The 12,296-nt window shown below is 49.1% G+C and overlaps 1 protein-coding gene across 2 annotated transcripts in view; it reads left to right on the top strand.

The window, feature by feature from the left end:
* TOGARAM1 (TOG array regulator of axonemal microtubules 1) overlaps positions 1-12,296 on the top strand; it is a 65,700-nt gene that overhangs the window by 40,152 nt on the left and 13,252 nt on the right. For both annotated transcript variants that reach the window (XM_053284437.1, XM_053284436.1), the window contains 5 exons: positions 6,102-6,255; positions 6,796-6,873; positions 7,205-7,358; positions 7,927-8,032; positions 9,094-9,329. In XM_053284437.1, the coding sequence (XP_053140412.1) occupies positions 6,102-6,255; positions 6,796-6,873; positions 7,205-7,358; positions 7,927-8,032; positions 9,094-9,329 (728 nt within the window). The remainder of the gene's footprint in view (positions 1-6,101; positions 6,256-6,795; positions 6,874-7,204; positions 7,359-7,926; positions 8,033-9,093; positions 9,330-12,296) is intronic.

Below are 12,296 nucleotides of genomic sequence, written 5' to 3'. Positions count from 1 at the left end.
CTCCCCTCCCTGTCCCTTCTGTAGAGTTCATATCCAGGAATAATTGTCCCACTGGTTCTCACTGTTCCACCAGTAGTAGTAGGTTTCTTGTTACACCCACTATATCTTTGTTTTCATTAGTAACCAAGCATTTGAGCTCACCCATCTTCGCTCGGAGGCTTCTGGCTTTTTTAAAAAAAACCACACATTTCTATACCGCCTTTCGTTAAAAGAACACCCCAAGGCAGTTTACAAAAATTAAAACATACAATAAAAGCAATAAAAACATCAAACAATAAAAACATCAAGCTAAAAACATATAAAACAAGCATAAAAACAAGACAACAGATAACAGATAAAAACACAGAGAAGCTGCAGTAAAAACGATTATGCAAAAGCCTGGGTAAAAAGCCAAGTCTTTAAAAGCTTTCTAAAAGCCGTGATGGAGTCTGAGGAACGAATGGCCACTGGGAGAGCATTCCAGAGTCTAGGGGCAGCAACAGAGAAGGCCCTGTCCCTAGTGCACGAAAGCCGGGCCTCCCTCATTGTCAGCATCCGGAGCAGGGCCCCCTCAGATGTCCTTGTCAAGCGGGCAGCAACCCTTGGGAGCAGGCGGGCCCTCAAATACCCCGGGCCCAAACCGTTAAGGGCTTTAAAGGTCAAAACCAGCACCTTGAATTGGACCCGGAAACGAACCGGCAGCCAGTGCAGCTCTTTCAAAATGGGGGTGATATGTTCCCAACGGGCAGCTCTGGATAACACCCTCGCTGCTGCGTTTTGCACTAGCTGCAGTTTCCGGATACTCTTCAAGGGCAGCCCCACGTAGAGCGCGTTACAGTAATCCAGCCGCGACATGACTAAGGCGTGGGTAACCGTGGCCAGATCTGCCTTCTCGAGAAAGGGATGCAGCTGGCACACCAGCCGAAACCGTGCAAAGGCACCCCGGCCACCGCCTCCACCTGAGCTTCCAAAAGCAGAGCCGGGTCCAGTAGTGCCCCCAAGCTGCGTACTTGCTCCTTCAAGGGGAGTGCAACCCCATCCAGAACCGGTAAAATCTCCTCATCCCGATTGGCTCTCCTACTGACCAACAGTACCTCCATCTTATCCGGATTCAATTTCAGTTTGTTAGCCTGCATCCAGCCTATCACGGCCTCCAGCCCCCGATTCAGGACATCCACCGCTTCCCTAGGATCAGTTGACAAGGAGAGATAGAGCTGAGTGTCATCCGCATATTGCTGACAACTCAGTCCAAATCCCCGGATGACCTCTCCCAGCGGCTTCATGTAGATGTTAAACAGCATGGGGGACAAGACCGAACCCTGCGGGACCCCACAGGCCAACGGCCATGGGGCCGAGCAGTAGTCCCCCAGCACCACCTTCTGGACCCTCCCCTCAAGAAAGGAATGGAACCACTGCAACGCAGTGCCTCCAATTCCCATACTCGAGAGGCGTCCCAGGAGGATACCATGGTCGATGGTATCGAACGCCGCCGAGAGGTCCAGCAGAACCAACAGGGACGCACTCCCCCTGTCTAGTTCCCGGCGTAGGTCATCCACTAGAGCGACCAAGGCAGTCTCAGTCCCATACCCGGGGCGGAAGCCAGATTGAAAAGGGTCCAGATAATCCGTATCATCCAAGACCCTCTGCAGCTGGGACGCCACCACACGCTCCATCATCTTGCCCAAAAAGGGAAGGTTAGACACAGGTCTATAGTTGTCTAGGTTGGAGGGATCAAGGGAGGGCTTTTTTAATAGTGGTCTTACCACCGCCTCCTTGAGGCACGATGGCATCCTGCCCTCCCTTAATGAAGCATTAACGATCACCTCCAGCCATCTGCCTGTCCCCTCCCTGGCAGCTTTTATTAGCCATGAAGGGCAAGGGTCAAGAGCGCAAGGGTCAAGTCGCCCGCACACTGCCCACGATCTTGTCCACATCCTCAGGCCGCACCAACCGAAAAGAATCCAACACAACGGGACCAGATGGTACCAAAGGCACGTCTGCCGGAACTGCCAAAACTCTGGAGTCCAGGTCAGCACGGATGCAAGCGACTTTATCTGCAAAGCGACAGGCAAACCGATCACAAAGAGCTGTAGATGACTCCTCCCCCATTGTCTGGGGGGATGTGTGGAGCAAGGTTTTCACCATACGAAACAGCTCTGTTTGTCTGCACTGAGCAGACGCAATGGAGGCGGAGAAAAAGCATTTCTTCGCCGCCCCCACCGCCACGTCGTAGTCCCTAAAATGGGCTCTAGCCCGTGTTCGATCAGATTCGTGACGACTCTTCCTCCAGCGTCACTCCAGCCGTCGCCCGAGTTGCTTCATCGCCCTAAGTTCCAAGGAAAACCAAGGAGCAGAACGGGCTCCACCAAGCTGGAGAGGGTGTTTAGGAGCAACCGTGTCAACAGCCCGGGCCATCTCTCCATTCTAGAGATCCACCAAGGCCTCAACAGGGTCACCAGCTCTGGACACTGGAAACTCCCCGAGGGCCGTCTGAAATCCAAGCGGATCCATAAGCCTCCGGGGGCGGACCATCTTAATCGGCCCACCACCCCTGCAGAGGGCAGACAGAGCAGTCCAACTAAACCCTACCAGGTGATGATCTGTCCATGACAAGGGAGTTGTCTCAAATTCCTCCACCTCCAGATCATTTATTTCCCGGTCGGCAAAAACCAGATCCAGAGTGTGTCCCGCCACGTGGGTAGGGCCCGATACCAATTGAGACAGGCCCATGGTTGCCATGGAGGCCATGAAATCCTGAGCTGCACCCACTAGGGGGGCCTCAGCGTGGACATTGAAATCCCCCAAAACAATAAGCCTGGGGGAACCCAAGGCCACCTCCGAGACCACCCCCGCCAGCTCAGGTAGGGAGACTGAAGTGCAGCGGGGTGGTCGGTACACCAACAGAATCCCCAGCCTATCTCGGAGGCCCACCCTCAAGGACAAGCACTCGAAATTCTGAGATTGCCTGACCGGGCACCTGGAAACGGGGAGAGTCTCTCGAAAGATGACTGCAACGCCTCCTCCCCGACCCTCGAGGTGGGACTGCTGCACGATCTGGAAACCTGGAGGACAAAGCTGAGAGGCCAACCCCGCCCAGCGCATCCAACCAGGTCTCCGTCACACATACCAGGTCAGCACGCTCATCCACAATCAGATCGTGGATGAGAGATGTTTTTGCGTTAACTGACCTGGCGTTCAGCAGCAGCACCCTAATCCTCGAAGGAGTGTTCTCAGAGCTCCCTGGGGTCAGAGGGTTGGGAGAAGGGCCGGAAAAAGGAACAGGCCTCAATTGCCTGGACCGATTTCCCCTGTAACGGCCTGCCCAACTCCCACCGCCATACCTCCCTCTGTCCGCTACCCGTGATATTGCTGCCCCCACTCCAGACCCACTTTTTCGCTCTCCCAGACACATCTCCCCAGACCAACCAACCACAGCCTCTTGGCTTAATAAAAACCAGAACCAGGCTTATGTAAACTCCTGCTAGCTTCTTGATTAAGGGAAGACGGATCTTCAGGCAGAAGGAGAGAGATCTTCTGGGCCCCCAGGCGGCTCGCCCCACGGCTGAGAGCCACAAGGACAAGAGCCCTTGTGCTCTCGCCAAGAGGCTCGCGCCAAGAGGCTCGTGCCCCTGGGCCAGCCTGCCCTATATAGTGGCAGAAGCCCCAGCTCAGCAACAGCCCAGGAGATGTTACACACCTGGAGAAGAGGTGGGGCAGAAGCAAAAGACAGTCAGTGCCCCACCCAAGCTGTTCCCTTCTTCCTTCTTGGTCTATATACACCTATACACAGAGTTCCTCACCTGGTGTTGATGTGTGCTGTCTCCCTTATCAACATTTGACCTTTTTGACTACCTGTCCTGTGTTTCCTTCTGCTCAACTCCTGGCTCTACTCTGTCCCTTTCAGATTTATCCGAAACGTCTGCACCCTTAGGGGATTTTGCTGGCCGAATCAGATACCACCCTTTTCCTGTCAGCAATCCCCCAGATATCATTTTAAAAGTTGCTCTGTGTTCTTTTGGGTTTTAAGTGCTAGCATTCTGGTTCCATCTTGGTTTAAGTGGAGCCTATCTCTTTCATACAGGTTTCGCTTCGCCTGTAAATCTACAGTAAACCCCTTCTCCCGGCACCACCATCTCATCCATGCCTTGAGACCCCTCAGCTCCGCCTGTTTCGCTGTCCCTGTGTGTAGAACAGGTAGCACTTCAGAGAACGCTACCCTGGGGTCCTGGACTTTTGTATTGTACCAAGCAGCCTAGATTTGGCTTCCAGGATCTCGTTACTGCATTTCCCAATGTTGTTGGTGCCAACGTGCACCATGACAGCTGATTCCTCCCCAGCACTGCCTAACAGCCTAACTAGATGCAGTGTGACAGCTGCTACCTTTGTACTAGGCAGGCAAGTCACTGTGCGATCTACATGCGTGCCACAGACTCATCTCTCTATGTCCCCAATGATTGAATCACCCACTACTAGGAAGGGCCCCCCACCCCCCTGGAGGAGTATCCTCTGTGCGAGAGGATATGGTCGCATCACCAAGAAAGGGGTTCCTGCTAAGGGAGTGTATCCCTCTTCCTCAGACCGATGTCCTCCTTCCCTGAGACTCTCATTCTCCCTGACAGCAGAAGTGCCGGCAGCCTGGGAATTGGATACCTCTATCACATCCCTGAGGGTCTCATCCACACACCTCTCTGAGCTTCTCCAGGTCAGCCACCTTGGCTTTGAGGGAACAAACGTGTTCCCTGAGAGCCAGGAGCTCTTTGAACCGAGTGCACACTCATTGACTTCTGCCCCTCAGGCAGATAGTCATACATGTGACACTCTGCAATATACTTGAAAGCATCCCTTCCCGTGCTGGCGTTTTACCTGCATAACTGGTTTGATTGGCTATTTAGATTATATAGAGCTTGTTCACTTGAAGCTATGTATTGGGTGCAGTTGTCAGTTAGATAGGGAGCCAGCGGGGTGTAGTGGTTAGAGTGCCGGACTAGGACCAGGGAGACCCGAGTTCAAATCCCCATTCAGCCATGATACTTGCTGGGTGACTCTGGGCCAGTCACTTCTCTCTCAGCCTAACCTACTTCACAGGGTTGTTGTGAGGAGAAACACAAGTATGTAGTACACTGCTCTGGGCTCCTTGGAGGAAGAGTGGTATATAAATGTAAATAAAATAAATATAAATAAAGGTTTTTAATGTGTTCTCCAAGAAAATTACAAAAGTCGGGTAGTACTCACCTCCTCCTTGTGCTGCGTGTCTCCTCTCTGATGAAGGGGGACCACTTCTATACCTCGCCACAGAGTTCCCCACTGGACTCCTGCAAAACCACTTCTATATCTGTTTGCAAATCTCTTGTTTGCAAAGCTCCTCTGTTCTGAGCCTTTTCAAGATCTGCTGGCAATCTGACTCTCCTCAGTAATATGACCCCTATCAAAGCTGAGTCACGCACCTGGAATGTATCCCCTTCTCAGGCTTAACTGGTCTTGCTTTCTGAAAAAAACACACTTCCAGCCAGCCAGAAAGCAAACCCTAGAAAATTACTAGCCCTAACAAACTTAGCTTCTCCTTTCCCCTTTGTTTTCTTGTTGATTTATTGATTTATTTCCTTTCTGTGTTCCCTTGCTTGATATCTTCTTTAGGAGAGATACAAGCTGGTTGCCTCTCGTGTCCTCAAGATCTGCTGGCAATCTGCAGATTATGAGACCTTTCATAATCATACAGAGGCTGCACAAGACTGCCACTTGCCTTATTAGCAGGAGAGCCAGCCATGCCTCTCACACGTGGCCTCACTCCAGCAGGTCTTACACACCAGAAGATAGGCAGCCATAGCAGAGAGGAGACTGTAGTAAAATCCTCTCACAGCCAGAGATGTAAAAAGGCCAGATGCCAAAGTGCCCAGCTTCACCTCTTTCACTCCCCGTATTGAGTTTTCACTTATTGAGCTTTATTGTTTTAAGTTGTGTACACCTGCTTGAGATCTAGGCGTTAGGTGGTCTGTAAATATAATAAATAAATAACTCTGGGTTCAAGCATTGTAAGAGAAACTTCTTTGTCCACAGTGATGGTGTGGAGTCTACACTATGCATAATTTTGAAAGCTTTTTAATACAACTTACTCTTCTGTGCAGATGAAAGTTGCCTTATCCAAATCTGCTCGGGAAAAGATGAGACAGAAGAAGAAAGAAGAAAAAGAACATCAGGAAGTTAGAGATCTTGAAAGGAAGGAACTGAACCCTTGGGAACTGCTTAAGCATAATGAATCAGACAAGATGGCGACTGAAAGTAATAATCCATCTCTTCCTGAATTATCTCTTAATGCGGTTTCTGGGTGGCTGGGATCCAAAGGCCTCTTGTGTGCACACAGGCGTTGTGGCTGCAGCCCTTTGTGCGGCACTACATGTCACTCTGGAGAGTCTCCCAACACGGAGTGCGTCCAGGAGGGGCCAGGCTGTGGTGGGAAGCTGGGTCCTGAAAAGTCCCACAGTTCTTCAGATAGTTTTTCTTAGATTTAAGGGGTTTGGGGTTTTTTTTAGTGTTGAAGCTGCAGGCAGAATGGAGAGTCATACAGCTGAAAATTGTATTCTGAAATCTTCTCTAAAATTCAGTCATGTGTAAGAAACATTGAATTGTGTTTCTTAATCCAAATGTTCTTTCATTTTATGCTATTCAATATGTATAATATTTGGTTCTGTTATTATTCACCTAAAAGCACTAGAAGCTGTACAAAATGAAGAGAAAACTAATTTCCCATCTAAATTAGTTAGACGGGCTAACTAATTTTTGGAGATGTGCCGATAATGAAAACTGGTTCTTTGCTCTTAGGAAATGGCACTTTCAGTCCTCTATTGAAGAGAGCATCAAGTATAAAAAGAACACAGCCTTTGGTTTTGTTAGAATCAGGTAAAGGTCTAACTATAAATTTCTTCAGCCTAATTATTATACAACTATTATGCTAAAATGCAATGGTCTCCGTACAGGTCTACATTGGGGAGGAGGGCCAAGGTTGAGACTTGGGGTAAAATGGGAGTGTGAGCTCTTGGCAGTGGTGCAGAAAGTTTTTAGTTTGTGCCTTATAATGTTAGAAGTGTTGGCTATCTTTCTTTCCTGGCATCCCAGTAGCATTTATCTGTCCAGTCATGAAGTTGCATGCTTGTCATGTCATGTTAATCGCCTTTTTCAAAGTACGAGAATTTTTGGTAACCTTTGCATGATCAAATTGGTGATCTCACAGGTGAGATATCTCTGGGCCCACGAATGCACTTCAAGGATCGGACGCTGTCAGTCACCCATAGTCCAGAGATCATGGAACCATCTGAACTGAGACCCTTCTCTAAACCTGACATTGCTCTTTTGGAAGCATTGCAGGATCTTGCCGAAGATGACTGGTACATATCACAAGTCTCTTTCCAGGGGATGGGGCTGTATCTCAGGGGCGGGGTGTCTGCTTTGCCTGCCGAAGGTTCCAGGTTCAGTCCCTGGCGGCATCTCCAGGTAGGACTGGGAGAGTCTCCTGCCTGAAACCTTGGAGAGCTGCTGCCAGTCAATGTAGGCAATCCTGAACTAGATGGATCAAGGGTCTGACTTGGCATAAGGCAGCTACCTATGTCACTCTTTAATGTTAAAGCAGTTATGCTGTTACCAAAAGGAAAGCACTTGGATTGGTAAAAAATAGGGCTTTAAGGCAATTACCCACTAATCACAACTGAATTTAAGGAAATGGGACAAAGTTTTTGTTTTTAGTGTTAATCCCCACCCACCCCTCCCCCAAAACTGCACTAGACTTTTACTGGCCATTCTCTCAGTAAGTAGCTGTCATTCACACAGTTTATCATCCTGGGCAATGTAGGGTATGGCCTCTTGGCTTCCTGTTTTTTTCCTTTTACTCTGTGTGACGGAGCGGGTTGCCTGCCCTGAGCTATTTATCTAGCTGCTTCTTTTTTGTTTAAAATGCAGGGAGAAGAAAATCGAAGGCCTGAACTCTATCCGGTGCCTTTCTGCCTATCATCCTGACGTGCTGACTGCAAAGCTGCACGAAACCAGCTTGGCTGTTGTTCAGGAGGTCAACTTTTTTATTTTATTTTATTTTTTATTTTATTTTATTGCAAGTCTTGGCTTGAGGATTTTGAGTGGGGAGCACCTGAGTAGTGTGGTAATGCAACCCGCTGCTCTGCCCTCTATTTGGTTACCTTTTGGTTCCTTCAGTCTGATTGGCCCCTGAGCTTTAACCAAGGGTGTTCTTCTCTGTGAAATGTGTGGTTTCCACCGCTGAATCTGCTAACATGTAGAGCTGCCGACAGTTTTATGTTATAGGCTAGACACAATTCAAGTTGGGATGTAGCTTGACTCCTTTTTCATATGGGTGCATTCATTACAGTTCTGATGATTTTCATGGTATTTTCTACCAGGAAAGCATTTATAGGATCAGAGCTCAAGGCTGTAATTGTGTGCATACTTATCTGAGAATAATGCATAAGACTACTCTGTAAGTGCTTGTAAATTTTAGAAGAGTGCCTTTGGGAATGAACAAGCCGTTTGCCCCGTGGCACTGTAAAAGCTTAAAAAGTTTATTGGGGCATGAGCTTTTCTTGGCAATGCTTCATCATATGTAGGAGATTGTTTCATCTGGCTCCCCCCACCCCCTTTCTGGATTGGGAGAGGGACTCTGGCTGTGGCTTCTGGACACTTCTCCCTGGGGCTGCTATCTGTTCTTTTGTTTACTTTAGTTGCTGTAACACCTTGCACCTGCGCTGGGTTTGCCCGATAGGGTGTTTGGGAGCCATGCCTGTTGGGCTTTTAAATCTTTGGTCCTCCTTGGAGAGGAGAGCTGGTCTTGTGGTAGCAAGCATGACTTGTCCACTTAACTAAGCAGGGTCCACCCTGGTTGCATTTGAATGGGAGACCACATGTGAGCACTGTAAGATATTCCCCTCAGGGGATGGAACCATGAGGGATTAAGACCTGAGAGATTATTTAGATCTGCCTGTTCTGGATGGGTTACACTCGACCTGAAAGATCAGGTACATAGCTTGGGAGTGCTCCTGGATGTTGCAGAGAAGAAAGTTCAAAGGGAACAGTTGTATTTTGCAAAGCCTTGCTGATTCAGGTTTTTTCTGTGTGTAGGTGAAGAATTTACGCTCCGTTGTTTCCCGAGCTGCGGTGGTATGTTTAGGAGACTTGTTCAACTATCTGAAAAAGAGCATGGATCAAGAGCTGGACAACACAGTAAAAGTCCTTTTGCACAAGACTGGGGAATCAAACACCTTCATCAGGGAGGACGTTGACAAAGCATTGAAGGCGATGGTTAACAATGTGACCCCAGCACGTGCTCTTTCTTCTCTCATCAATGGAGGCCAAAGGTAATGCTTCTAAAGAGCTTGCTATGAAACCTGTTGGAGGCACCCTTACCTCAGTACATTTTATAGTGAAACTAGCAAAACTGTCAACAAATCTAAATCCTAGCCAGATTGTAACTAAGCCAGCTTCTGTTTAAACGTTCTGGCTGCTCACCTGAGAATAGGGGTGTGCACGGAACCGCAGCGCTGCGGTCAGGCACTTTGTCGGGGGTTCCTTTAAGGGCATGCACACACGTCGGGGAGACGTGAAGCTCGTGCGCGATGTGCGCGTGCGCAAAAGGCTCTGTGAAGCCTTTTGCACTGAAGAGGGAGAAGGGGCGGCAGGGAGGTATCCTGCCGCCCCAATTACTACATACAATACGCGTGCTGGAGTGGGGAAAGCGGCGGGAGGGGTAAGTAAACCCTCCCCCGCCCTTAAAGGAACACCCCCATCCGAACCGGCCAGGTCCGGACCGGTCCGGACAGTCTGGAGGCCTTTAGAATGGCCTCCGGACCGGTCCAGACCCATCCCTACCTGAGAACACTTTTCCTTTCCAACATTGGCACAACCCATAAGAAGACAAGAAGCGTCTTGCTGGATGAAGCCTAGTCTTCTCTAGTCCAGCATCCTGTTTCCCACAATAATTCACCAGTTGCCTCTGGGAAGCTCACAAGCAGGAGATGAAGGCTTGCCCTTTCTCCCACCATTGCTCCTCTGCAACTTTTATTCAGAGGCACTCTTCCTCTGAACCTGGAGATGGCCAAAACCATCAAGACTAGTAGCCAGTAACAGACTTGTCCTCCATGAGTTTTTCCAATCCCCTTTTAAAGCCATTCATGTCAGTGGCAATTGCCGCATCCTATGGCCACAAATTCCATAGACCATTGATGTGCTGTGTGAAGAAGTACTTTCTTTTGTCTGTCTTAAATTACTTGCTCAGTTTAATGGGATAACCCCTAGTTCTAGTGGTGTTAGAGGGAGAGAAAAACCCACCTGGAAGTCCTCCTGTGTAAGCGTCAATGGAAGAAATTGAACTTGCAGAAGAACACTGTGGATAGTGAACACTGTTGTGGACTTCTGTAAGCAGCCTTGAATACCACATTTGGTAGAAAGATGGGATACAAATCTATATTATGAAACACACACACACACACACACACACACACACACACACTCTCTCTCTCTCTCTCTCTCTCTCTCTCTCTCTCTCTCTCTCTCTCTCTCTCTCTCTCTCTGATGAGGCTTGTATGGGAGAGCTGCCCAGTGTACTCACCCACCTTTTGTTCATCCTGCTATATCACCTGTGTAAGCATGCGTATGCTTTGTCTTGTACAACTGCATTTATTTTCTCAGTCTCCAAGCAGTTAATGGCTGATACTTTGGGGGTGAATTATTCTGAAGCCCAGTGAACTGTCCTATTTAGGACACTCGCTTAAACCAGCTGTTTTCGCTCCACACTCATTTTCTCGACAGCAGAGCTTTGAGAGAGTGGCTTTGTTTTCTCAGCCTTTTCCTTTTCCACATTTGAAAAACTTCCCTTCTCCAAGTGACTAATTGGAACCCCACTTTCACCTATGTCAGCTGCATAACTTTGGTATGTGTTCTTCCTCTGCTGCTGCTTCTGCATCAAACAAGACTTGTTCCTCTTTCTCCTTCCCTCAGCACTTCTGCATCTTGGTAAAGTGTTTGGGAGCCTCCCCATTTGTTCTGTGGGCATGGGGTGCTGCAGCACACCTGCTCCCTGGTCAAGATTGTGGTGTTTGGATGAGGGCAGACTGGCTGATGCCTGGGCAGCTTTGTCTTGCATCAGGTCTGGCTAGTAGCTTTTAGCTGCAGGTGGCAGAATATCTATGATCTGGATAGTGGTTCCAGCATCCATAAGGACTGGGGTTCTGCGCCTGCACAGACCATACTTCAGATAGAATTCTCTAGCTCCTTGCGACGCCCAACCACTGGCAACGCGTGGCTGCAGTACTCTTAAGTGGCGGTTAGGCGTCCCCTTTCCTCGGTTTCTTGTTGACCGCCAAAGCAATCACATCTTCAGGAAACTTGTGCTTCTCAGATAACTGATTACATATTTACGACTGGCATGGACTTTGACTATCCTTTTCGGACAACCTTCGGCTGAGACAGGGGGCGGGGGAAGGGAAAGAAAAAAGAAAACGACTCGGAATGGATGACGGACTTCCCTGGTGAACGACTTGGAACGGATGACAGATTAACCTGGCGAATGACTTAGAACGGGCACGGACTATTCTTTGGTGAATTTTGCAGCCCCAGAAATTTGTCTAATTTGGCTTTCCTATGAGTTTGGGCAAGGAAAAGCCAAGGGAGAAAACCATCTTCAAAAGGTACCGCGACTGTCGTGGGAAACTCTCATCCACGGACAGGCATGAACTTTACCTTTTCTGTTTAGGGGAGGCCCATAATCTTTCCAGTTGCTCCGTCTGCTCCACCTTCAATAAGCAGACTCTAAAGAACAGAGCTGCTCGCCTTAAAGTGGCGTTAATGGAACAGACTTTGCAGCCTAAACAGTGGGGGGCTTCGGACTCGAGACCTGCTGTGACGCAGTCTAAAGTCTTGGAGTCAGTGTAATCTAAAGGCGCCGTATTGGCTGCTTCGGCGGCAGCGCATACCTCGATGTCAAAGAAAAAAACCAGAAAAACCTCCTCGGCCTCGAGAGCGTCAACTGTGACAGCAGCCCAAAACTTTAAGAAACCGGAGGGATCCTACCGGTCTTGAAACGGAAGGGCTCGACATTGATGTCCGGGCTGCAAGAAAAGAGATTAAAAAAACACAAGGCTAAGGAGGTCAAGACTGGCTCCGAGCACATGCCCTCTCCTACGGGGCTGCAGATCTATCGGAGCCCACGACGTCGGGCGACTTCACTTTCGCCAGCTCTGACACCAAATCAGTCTCCTCTGATATCGAGGCATGCATCAGTGGGACCGTCAAGGCACACGTCGGTGGAGCTGCCGACGTCGACATCG

Source organism: Hemicordylus capensis, chromosome 1 (genome assembly GCF_027244095.1).
Source record: "Hemicordylus capensis ecotype Gifberg chromosome 1, rHemCap1.1.pri, whole genome shotgun sequence".
In the NCBI taxonomy this organism is placed as follows: Eukaryota; Metazoa; Chordata; class Lepidosauria; order Squamata; family Cordylidae; genus Hemicordylus; species Hemicordylus capensis.
Note: the sequence above shows the minus strand (reverse complement) of the source record. Positions and strands in the feature narration are given on the sequence as shown.